The 12365-nt window shown below is 38.9% G+C and overlaps 1 protein-coding gene across 1 annotated transcript in view; it reads left to right on the forward strand.

Annotated features, from left to right (window-relative positions):
• Positions 1 to 11066, forward strand: part of SLC9A9 (solute carrier family 9 member A9) — a 182751-nt gene extending 171685 nt beyond the window's left edge. Inside the window, exons 15-16 of the mRNA XM_032698082.1 lie at positions 10002 to 10107; positions 10629 to 11066. Coding sequence (XP_032553973.1) covers positions 10002 to 10107; positions 10629 to 10835 — 313 coding nt within the window. The 3' untranslated portion in view covers positions 10836 to 11066. The remainder of the gene's footprint in view (positions 1 to 10001; positions 10108 to 10628) is intronic.
• Positions 11067 to 12365: the final 1299 nt, after the last annotated feature.

Below are 12365 nucleotides of genomic sequence, written 5' to 3' on the forward strand. Positions count from 1 at the left end.
GAGTTGAGAGCAAGGATTGTCAGAGATGGGAAAGGAAAAGAAAAGCAGTGATCTCAATAAATGCGCTTCTTAACCAAGTCACATTCATAGAATAACTACACCTGCTCATGCACAGTATTGCTGGCTTTTGTATTATGAGCAGCTTATGACTGAAACCCCAATAAGTGACCTCTCCATCTGCAATAAAACCCAGAATGAGAAAGCCTGATGCTCATTCATGCACCGTGCTTTCCCCACCTCTGTCACTGCCTGTGTTTGTGCCCGTGCCAGCACCAGTACATGTGCACAGTGTATTGCAGTAATAAATAGAAGGGAACGATGCCACCACAGAAGTCATTTGTCACACTGCCTTGTTCCCACCCTCCCCACCCATCTGCCCCACGCTTCTCAAACCTTCTCCATCACAGCTCCCTGTCCTCACTCCACACACCATTCGCCGGCATTCCTGGGACAGCGATAGGAGCACTCAGATGAGCCATCCCAGCTGGAAATCTAGGATTTGCTTTTGCTGTTTCTGTTTTATATTTGATAAGCTTCTCTGCTGATCAAAAGGCAGTTTGATCTCTTAATATGTATCTTCTGTTCTGTTATTTTAATCTGCCACTGTTCATAAACAAAGTATCCAGTTTACCTATTCAGAATTTTAAGCTCTAATTTTAATTGAGTATTGAATATTAGGATAAATATCTCATATTTCTTTCTGTGTTCACTAATTTTTATTTATTGGATATGTGCCATAATTCATTATCCTCAATTGTTCTTTGCATTGGAATTTGGTTTTCTAACTGGTCTTTATCTGATTTAAAATATCCTTACAACAGCAAAGATCTGGCTTGCCAGAAGGCTGCTTTCTTTGGATTACAGTAAAACCTATTCCTGGGCAACGTGTTTTCACTTCTTCAACACTGAGCCCCCTTCACTTCTTAATGTGCTTTCTTCACAAACCTATTAGAGTCTTCCAACTTCATCCAGCTAGCTAATTGTGCACATAACATGGATTACACATTGGTAAAATCTCCTAGAGGATCTGAAGACAATCTCTGGACCAATCTGCTCATGGGAATAGAGATTTTCAGAGGCTATATTAAACTGAACAAGCTTTCTATTAACAAGACTCTACAAAGGCTGTCCTGCTCTCAGTGGCACAGCACAGAGAGACTTAAAGATTGCTTATTTTGAGCCAGTCCCAGCACCTCGCACTCATTACCAAACCGGCCAGAAGTACAACATGCTACTGAGTAAAATACACTTCTGCAAAAGGGCTAAACCATGTCCTGAACTTGTCACATAGCTTTGGAATCTACTTCCATACCTGAAATGAGCATGGTTTCTCACAGTCACACAATCAAATAAGCAATGATGTATTTTCATGTTCTCCTGTTGCTGACAGTGTGGCCAAGGGCTTCACCCAGCACAGGCCACCTTGCTATCCTGCTTGCCCACTCTACACCCACCCCTGATCACAGTTCTGTTTGTACACTCATGCTGGGCCAAAAGAACAGCACTCTGCTCTGAACTCTTACCCCACCAAACAGTCCTCAAAAATCTTTTTCAGAATTTTCTTTTTCCTTGGAGTTACTATTCTCTTTCACTTCTGGCATGACACCAGTCTCCTTATTTACTCTTTATTCCACAGTCTCCTGAGAAGGGAAGAGAGATTCTGTTATCTTTATACAGAATTTTTTTTTTCTAAAAGATACAGTGAATTACCACTTTTGTTTCCGGTTTTGTTAATATTTTACAAAAACAAGCAAGGATCAGAATAAAAGCCATGCTGCTCCTCCAAGACTTCCTCCATGTTTGTATCTCATCCTTCTACAAAATTGTGCGAGAAATTCCTTACAGGATTTTCTCCTACGGGATCATATTTCCCTTTCAAGTTGTACCTTTATAACTGTGAGAGCATCCTTTGACTCTTGGCAATGCTGAAGCTGGAGACTTGTCAAAAACAGTCTCCACAGATCTGTGAACTATTTTAACTGTTATTGTGCTGTTATATCTAATGCAACGATGAAATATCTCATTTGATTTCCTGAAAAAATGCCAAATAATTATTTTTCTAGTTGAAGACAACTTTGGTGTGCTGGCTTTAGCTTTCAATCTGCATCACCAGAGGCCCATAGCAAAAATATTACTCCAGTTGCTGCTTACAAAGTTCTAGCAGCCATTTTATTGCCTTGCTTTCACTGCAGTATTTTAGTTTGAGTAGAATGATGTCCATTTGTTTGGAAAGTCTTGTTCCCCACTCATTCCACCACTCTCCTGGTCCCAAAGTTCTCCTGTTACAGAGTAGAGACACTACAACCATTGCTACCCTCAGGACCTGCCTTAGTAGGTGCAAATTTATTGTACCTGATATAATTTATTGATGTTTCTAAAAGCTTTATTGCTTTCCCTTTATTTGAGTCAGACCTTCCCTCTCCTCCTCTGTGATGCAACTGAAGTAATTCATTTGAACAAAACCAATTTGTACATATACTTTGCTGCATTTCATCTTTAAGGTTTACTCTCCCTGTATGTTGAAATGATTAGACTCGTGGTGCCACTGCCATTAAATTGTCATTAGCAAGGTGTGTAACCACTGCCAGTCCTCATTCTTCACACATCTGTTCTCTGGAATACCTCTCGGGCAGATGGCGATGCCAAGGACAATCTCATGGAACACAATCTTCCACACAGAGTGCAAAAATCCCTGCTAACTTGCCTGTGCCTCTAAATTTGTTCCCTCTGCCAGCACGAGGGTTCAAGCATTTTATACACTGACTGTGCTTCATGTAAAGAGCTTCAAAGTGATCTCATCTGAGGCAGCTGGCACCCGAGACTTTCTAAGGCTTTAAGGGTCTATGCACAGCCAGGTCACAGTAGTGTTCATCCCTTCTAATGCAATAATTTAGCTTACTCATGCCATAGGTATCTCCAGTTTTGTAGTCATGCTAAATGTACCATCTGCAGAAGATCCGTTTCTGCAGGAAAAGAAACGCTATTACCAAGCCACCGGTAGACCGGTTTTGCAGTGTCCTAAGAAGTTTTCTGTACCTTCACACGTCAGGAAATATTTTTAATGAAATTTTCCAAGGTGAAATTTCTTTTTATGAATTCCACGTTCACTCAGGTTTTCACAAGCTTAACGATTTCAAAGTTTTCATTTCTGCTGCTGGATTGGCGCCACAGTTATTACACGGAAATTTATACACTTATCTTTTTTTTTTATTCTAAATGCATTTAATATAATATTTCCTAATTATAAAAATAGATGTCTTTCATACACTCTTATTTTTCCTAGGTATGGAGGACGTTGTGTTTGACATCTTATATTTTGCCTTATGAATTCTACATTCTCATGTCCTGAGGCAAGATTCATTTCACCAGGTTTTAGATACTTAATTATTAGCCACCTAAGTCTAATTTAGTTTAGACTCTTTTATAGTTGATAGAGGGAAAGAAATTCATTCTAATCTCAATTCATTCCAATTCTGCAGTGCTGGATTTAACTGCACTGGGATTTGGCCATTTCTCTTTATTGAGGCAACAGTAAGACTGGTAGGTTAGATCAGATATCCAACTGCAAGGTGTCTGCAGACAGGGGCAACAAATCCTACCAATGATGTCAACTGAAAATCACACACACATTTCAGAAAAGTCATATGCATGTCATCAATGCTGATGGCAACACAGTCTGACCTCTTCACTGTGTGTGGAGCTGACTCATGTGTATCTCTGTTGGTGCAAGTTAGTTGGCTGTATTTTTGTTCACGCTTTCCATTTGTTTGAGGTTTTGGGTTTGTCATTGGTTTTGTTTGGCTTGTTTGTTTGGGGGTTTTAGGAGGGTATTAGGGAGGTTGGGTTTCGGAGGGTTTTTTTGGTAGATGAAGGGTTGTTTCCTTGTTACTACACAACTGATGTCAGGGAAGTTTTTACTTCTCTTTATCTGCATCTTCCAAAGCTCTTTCTAATGTTAATTTGTCTGACATTATTGCCTCTTTGTATATTCCTTTTGAATCTTATGAGTATTCTTCCATCCTCTGCACAATCTATCCTTCTATTTTCAAAAGTAGCTGCAGTACCATTCATCAGTTATATAAGCAAGTCTCTACTTATGTTTTAAGATTTTTTTTTTCTTATGTGGAGGTGTTATATTCAGAATATAATAGGTTTCAAATATCTAGAGTAAGATGTCTGTTTTCCTCTCTGCTTTAGTGAGCTCACAACTAAAGACTGGTCTGCAAATATCCCAGACATTTTACTCAGCACATATAAGAGAACAAGCCACTTCTCAGTTTGCAGCTACTCATGTATAAAAAGATCTGACTAAGAACAGTTCTATTAACTTCCTCCATTTTTCCCACATCTCTGCAATACTTCCAGTTTCAAAGTTGAAAGCAGCAAATTTTCAGCCATATTCTGCATGACAGCCAGAGTTAATTCTTAGGATCTGACATTACATCTGGGTCTAGAATCTAAGTCAGACAGACTTTCCTGTAAGGACACATTGGACTACATTTTATTAATACTGATTTTCATCATCCTCCCGTCTCTCAGACATGAGAAAGAGAGAAGGAATCTTATCAAAAGAAGACCTGATTACTTGACTTTGCAGAGCAACTGTATGATTCCTTTTATCTTCAGTTGTTTAATATTTTAAGTTAGAGCAGGAATTTTAAATTTTTTTTATACCTCTCCATAAAAACAAAGTCACAAATAACTAGAGTAGATTTTGCTAGAAACAACTATAAATTTAAATATCATTTAGACCAGATTTAGTGATTCCTTCTCCGCTTTCTCCACAGTGCAGATTAGGTTATCTTGTTAAATCACTGCAGATCTCATGGTCTTTTCAAAAACATAATTCTTATTCTAACAATTAAATCTAACACAACCATTGCCTAAGTTTTCAACTCCCCATCCTCTGGTATGTAAGAAAACAGCATTCTCTCTTGCAAGAGCCAGGAGGAGAGACCCCTGTAAAACACCTCTCCTTTGGGTCATTTTAATCCTCTGTGCACGCACTTAAGACCCGGCGATGTCTCTGAGCCTCCCCAGCTCAGTCACGCACACAAGCTGTGCTATAAAGTACACAAATAATCTCAGTCAGCTGGTAGCAGGAGTCAGCCACGTGCAGAACTCAGTCAGATAAAAGTTTCATGGTTTCCCTGCTCCCACTCAAACGCTACCAAAATGGAAATGTTTGATCTTTAGGTTAACACATAGCTAATACCAAATCAGCCTTTAAAAAAACCAGCACACACAAACCGAACAAAGAGCAAAACATCTGTTGCCATTACCGCAGAAAATAGGTTAAAGAATAGAAGTGACATCTTTACTTCAATACATTTCTTGTGTATATTTCTTCATAGGCACAACAAAAAGTAAAATTAATCTCATAAGTAATCTACAAACAGACTCAAAAATATTCACAAAGGTGACACTAAAACAAAAGGCTGCAAATCTCAAGAAGTCTTAATGCCACCACTCCCCAAATCCATCTTTTGTCCAATGTTTTTAAGTTCTAGAGACTCATGCTTACAGCAGAAATATAGCACCCAGCAGTAGACTATCAAATAACATACATGTAACAAATGTGTACTTATACCAGTTTGATATAGGAGAATATTCTCTGGAAAATTTGCCATAGGTAATTTTGGCTAGTATCACAAGAATTCATGTGCTTCGGGGCTATTTAATAGTAACTATAGTGTGAGCAAGTTTGCTCTTAGAGAGGATGGGACTGCCTTCAGTTACAGAGCCCCCATTATGTGATGAGGCAGAACTCATGCCATCTTTTGGGCCAAATGCAGGGCTTTACAGAACTGCCTTATGTATTTCCAACTGTGACCACATCTGCTGCTTTGCTGGGGGCTGGGGGGGTGTTTGTTTTTGGATTTTTTTGTTGCTGTGGTTGGTTTTTGTCACGAGTTCCCCCTCAAACAAGTTATTTCTCTCTTACTATGATGTTTTTCACAGCAGAGTCACAGCTGTACTAGAATTCTGTTCCTCCAACAAAAGTGAACCAAGTCAAAACAGGTACAATATTTTTACCAGAGTATATTTCCCTATCTGAACATGCTAATGCTATTTAATCAAAAAGACAAGTAGTGATTTTTGCCAACACCCTCAACATTTGGAGGAACACATCAATTTAACAAAGTGCAGTCACAGAAATTTTTAGGTTCTGATTTTTCTTCCTAATATAATGTCAAAATTGGTTTTACATCTCAGAATTTTGTGCATAATGAAAACCTAAACATTCTGCAACATGACTAGTGTCAGCAGTGCTTCTCATCAAATTTACCTGAGACTTCTCCCTTGAAAAGAGTCTTTCAGGTTTCCTGTATTTTTGTGAAGCAGGAGGAAGATTTCCACAATACATGTTTGTTTCAGACATAATATTAAAGAAAAGCACATCACACAATTCCATGGTTTGGTTCCTCAGGAGATTATTTTTAAATGCACTGCACTTAGAGCGGAGACCTCACATTCCACCTTGAAGATGGTTTTTGCCATTTCTTTGAAACTCTAGTCTAAACTAGATCACATTGGAAACTTGGGCCTTTTTGCAGGAGTGTGAATAACTAAACCACTTCTCAGTGTCAAGAGCTAAATTCTGAAGGTCCTGCTGCTACTGAGCACACAGGACCCCCCCCCCCCAGCCCTTATTTGAATTGTTCAGCCCCAGCAAACACCCTCCCTGTGGTGTAACTCGGGGCCACATGGTTCACACACTTGCCTTCCGTGCTCATTGCTGGGCAGCACAGCACAGGACAGGGCAGAAGCAAACTCAGAAGAGACACAAGCTGAACCAGCAAGGGGGAAGCAGATTCAGATGTTAAGCCAGGTGTCAGGGAGACAGAAAGGGAGAGGAACTGTGCCTGGCTAGTGGTGAGGGAAGACAAACTGTTTGGGCAAAGGGAAGGTCAAATAGCAAAGAGAGGACCCAGGGTAACCATTTCTGGCATGAGAACCAAGAGTGGAAGCCTGGAGATCAACGGGAAAATTGGTATTTTATTATAAAAGTAATGCATGGTAACATACCAGCGCTGTATAGGGATTAAAATTCTATGCACATGCAAATACTGGCATCCTGAATTCAGTTTCACAACTCAGAAGTTACCACTTTTACAATATTAATGATGTTGTTTAACACAGTGTGTTGTATGGCTTAGTCTGAGCCATGCAGGTGGGGCTGCTCTGCCCACAGAGGGTTGAAGTGCAAACCTCTGCTGCTATCTTCTCCCTGTCCCTGATTAGGCAGGCATGAATTTGGTTCAACTGTAATTTCTGAGTTATGCCAAGAGGTTACACTTAGGCTGCTTTAAAAATTGGAAGAAACTTAGTGTAATAGAAAAAGGTAGGTTTTGCACTATTTAAATTACTTCTCCCTGGAGATGTAACCAGAGCAGCTGGAGTGTGATAAGACTTCTTGCCAGCCTTAAAATGCTGTAGACCCACGTCTGATACACTTTTGAAATGCCAGTGCAGCACACGGATTTTTCTTCCTCTTCTATGCTGCACTAAACGAGGTGATTATGTCTGTAATGTTAAAAAGCAACTGTGTCAACAGTAAAGAGGAAACATTTATGGCATAGGTTATTAAAACAATGAAAAATAGGCCAGTGCAATTTAAGTTCCTTTAGTGGGCTGAATAATAACTAGTTAAATAAGGAACAAAGATAAATAATTTATTACAGAATCATCACAACAAGCACAAGAAAATTGCATTCACTTTAAACTGCATCTCAAGAGGCTTCAAAGCAGAAGCATGGATAATACACAATGAATGTGTCAGAGCACATGCAAAAGGAAGGGGATTTAGAGAACCTGTTGCAAAATGAAGTAATCACTCAAATTCAGGACATCGCTGTACACACACACAGCAACCAGTTAAATACACAAGACACAAGAGTTTACGTTAAAAGTAGTAGTGGCTCAAAGGACTGAAGGCTACTGTGGTGGCTGGGTAGATCGCCTGCTTCAGCAAGCAGTCCCTACTGCTGCATGGGAAAAACAGGACTCGCTGTTACAGAGTGTTATAAAAGCTCATTATGAAGCTATAAGACTCCTTACAAATAAGGCCTAGCTCAGACACCATCAGATTAAGAAATGTAGAGGAATATTCATCTTCAGTTACTTATTCTGGAAGAGAATAAAAGAAGAGAGCAGACAGAACTCAGTACAATCAAATGCAACTTCCACTACAAGCCTGTATTTTTCACACTCAGTCTGACAGCTCAGTTCAAACAGTTCAAGTTGTTTTTAACAACAAAGCAAATATTTCCAAAGATTAAAAACCAAAAGTTAGGCTTGTATTTCCATTTTTGGCCTTTTAATTAGGCTTATCTAAAGTGCTGAAAACAGAACAACTCTAATTGATGGCTTTCATACTTTGCTTTTTAATAATAGCTCTTAACTGCTTAGCAGTTTGGAGGTTTCAGATAAGACTGGGAATTGATCAGAAGAAGATTTTTAGCTTGATTTTACTCCACTAGAAATGAGACAATCTAAACCTTCCCCACACAATTTGATCTCATGAGATTCCCACCTTGATCACAGCTCTGATAAGAATATTAAAATCTCACCATTTTTTTTGAGCCAGACTCAATGTTTCACACTAACTCAACATATGACCTTGGATAAAGAAATCACCCAATCTTCCAGCAGCTCCAGCTTAACTTTAAAAAAAAAAAATACAAATGCACACACACAAACTCCATACACTATAGAACAACTTCCATGGCTGCAGTACAGAGGCCAGAACAAGTTATTTGGCCTTTCAATTTGTAACTGAGATCATAAGCATATTTTACATAACAGTTTCTTCAGGATAAAGAATTTGTACTTTGTAAGTAAAGCAGTGAGACCATAAACAACCAATACCGAAAAAGCAAAGGAGGCACTGGTGTGATTAGGTCTAAGAGCCAGTGTTCCTCCCTCAATAATTCTACAATACTGTAGCAGAACTTCAATTGCTACTCAGTGTTATGTTTGTTCCTGTCTTCTTTAAGGAAGCAGGGAGAAAGAGTGGGGAAGATGGTACAAGCAAGGAAGCAAGAGAAAGGAGCAGGGCAGAGAAAGTGGGACAACAAATCAATAAAGCAAATTTTTCCTAGCAGCAAAAATAGCTGACAGACCTGCTTGCCAAAGAACACTGAAAATTACTTTGCGAGTAAAAGTAGCAGAGAAGATAAGTCGGCTTGAGGGACTCACGGGAGAGCTGGTATTGACAGATACGCAGATGATGTAATTGCTCAAGATGAACAGGTTTTTCTTTTATCTCAGAAAAGCACTTCTGGATGAAAAGACTAGAAAGACAGGTGTGAGACAATAGCACAAAGCCTCTTTCTTACTTAATTTTATATAAAGAAGCATTGATGTATCAAGTGTAAAACAAATGTGTTGAATGCTGAAAATAAAGTATTACAGAGAATAGCTTATGAACACTCCCAGCAATAAAGAAACTTAATATTTGATGAAATACACTTGTTGAAGAAATGCACTGACTCTTCAAAAGATCGAGTATATGTAAGAAAATGTTCCCTACTGTTCTTACATAAATTGGCTGATAGAGTGGCATCTTAAATTGTCCTGTTTATTCTTCTGGTCTACTGTTTGTTTAAAGTGTGATCTCTTATGCAATTTTAACAGGAAACAATCTAGTACACTCTTCCTCTCTTCCAGCTCCTGCTGCATCTGTGTCTCCCATGACACATTCCCTTCAGCCATTCTGGTACCCTTTCAAAACGGGTTTTGAGCATCAAATCGTTTAGGGTTTGTTCTGGGGTTTCTTTTTTGGTTTGTTTTTTTTTTGCTATTACTGAAAAATATTAGATAAGAACTGATGACGGGTGAATGTATGCAGTAGTGGGTGGGTAAAGAGAGAGGCTTTTCTATATTTCCATTTAGTTAAGATGATTTCCGTGTGCTTTAAAATGAAATTTCTTTGTGTAATAGAGCAGCATGTTGATATCAGTGACCCTACAGAAAATATTCTTTAACAAACCTCACAGATACCTAAAACCTATCTTAACCCACGCTGGTCCACCCCTCACAACAACGTTACCTGAATGGTGCAACCCTGTTGCCAGGATTCTGACCAGCCCCACTGCATATGGGGTAAGTACCTACTTGGTTAATTGTCCTCAGGATGTTATCCAAAACCTGCCACTTTTGATCAAACACTTTGGTATAGTCCCTTTTCTAAAAACTTCTTACTTTCAGTGTAAGAATTATATAATTTCTTCAGTCATGAAGAAGAGGTCTCAGAAGGTACAGTGCTACATTTCCACTACTGGCCACTAAATACTGTGAGTTTCAAATATGACTGATATATTCTAAATAATTCAGCCAGATGCTGAAAGTATTGGCTACCCATCAACAATATTCAAGCATTAAAATTATCTAAAATATCTGAAGGGCAGGTTATGTTTTTCAACACTGCTCAAGTGCAGAACATGATAGGCAACTATTTGCTTTAATCAACAATAAGATGGTAAATGAACACCTGAAAAAAAAAGGCAAATAATGAAACAAAATGGAAGCAAAATTGCACTAGACTTGTTCTTCATTTAAGCTTTAACAAAAATCCTCCTCAAGAGTCTCTCTTCACACAGATTTTTTTCTTTGTTTGAATACAGGATCAACTCAAGGATGGTGACACAGATTATATCATAAATAATGATGAATTAATGGAAAACTATGAATCATCTGCTCACATACCAGTGCCAGCACAGGACAGGACAGGCTCCACCCAGGCTACAGGCAAGGAAGATATTCAAGAAGGAGATCTGGGATTAGGAGGGTACAAACTCCAGCTTCAACCCCAGACGAATTCCCCAGCATGAACAGGGAAACGTTAATGACAAGAAAGAAGACTAAAATAAAGAAGCAAAAGATCCTATTATGTGAACAAGAGGCCAGAAAAATGTACTAAGCACAAAAATCAAAGACAACTCAGATTTCACCAAATAAATGCCTGCTCCTCCCATAAAAGTAGTTTATTATCATCCATATACCTACAACAATGTGCAGGTTTTCTGACTTCAGCAGATGTAGGGCAGTATCAGCCCACTGTAAATACACATGTAAATACACTGTAAATACACATGACCACACGGTCATGTGTTGTCTCACCACTTGACTGTACCTCTCCCCTCACATGTACCCAGGCCTTTGAATGTTGCTTAGAGTCTTCAGCAAGTTGGAATGGAGAGAAACAGCTTCCTGCTCACATGATGACAGCTCTTCTGTACAGCTAGTCCTGAAAAGATCCAGTTAGCTACTACTCCAGTAGCTATTACATTTATAAGGAAGAAGCAGAAGATTCCTTGTCCAACGTCTACGTAATCTAAAAATGCTTAAAACACACATTGCTGCACCTCAGCCTTGATAGATAAATCTCCCTCATGCTCACAGTACAGACTTTTCCTGACAACCAGCCAAACATGTCTTCTAAATCCACATACAGCCTAGTCCATACAAGGTTTCACCGTGCAGCCTCCAACTGAATATCGACAGTAGGAGGCATTGAAGTCCATAAAATCAGCAACAAACACCCTTTTATGGCAGCACTGAATGGGCACGACCACTATTAAAACAACAGTTATTCCTCAAGGCACTTGTCGTTAGGACCTGGCAACACACAAAGCTCACATGGTGGGAAAAACTTTGCTGTCTTCAAAGATCATTCTAAACTTATGCTTTGATGTAACTGTTTCTTTTTTTATTGTTCAAGGAGAGTTGTTTCTAATCATATATTTCTGCAAAACAGCTATTTCTTAAGACTGTCTGCTCCGAGGACAAACTTGTCTCTCTCTAGTTAAGCCGGGCACTCAATATCACACTAGCAAGGAGGACAGTGGTGGTTAGATATTAAAAAAAAATCCCAAGAGGAGAGTTTATGTATCAAAGTATTAATTGTTCTGCATAAACACAGTAACTGGATGAACAGTTGGTCAGCCATACATACAGCTAAGCTGCCATATACTACTATCAAGCATTAGTACAGATCAGCTTTGGCACATATCAGCTAAGCAATGCAAAACCAGGGATAGAGCCAGGCTTTGACTAGAGCACGTACCTTTTCCCACCACAGAAGTTTCAACTAACTATGTATGATGATATTCCTACTAAGTCAAAGCATCAGGAGTTGTCAAGTAAGATCATTCTTAGCATACAAAGGCAATGGGCAAGCAAGAAATTTGAGATCTAAAAGAATAAAAATCAAGCCATCTCCATTAATAGTCCAAAAGCTGAATAGGTCTTGATTTCATCACAGATAGAACCTGAAATACAAATGCAAATATAATCAAGTTTTAGTTATCCGTTTCCAGGCTAATTAATTTCTGGTTAAAAGTGACTATTAAGCAGCCATT

Source organism: Chiroxiphia lanceolata, chromosome 10 (assembly GCF_009829145.1).
Source record: "Chiroxiphia lanceolata isolate bChiLan1 chromosome 10, bChiLan1.pri, whole genome shotgun sequence".
Lineage (NCBI taxonomy): Eukaryota > Metazoa > Chordata > Aves > Passeriformes > Pipridae > Chiroxiphia > Chiroxiphia lanceolata.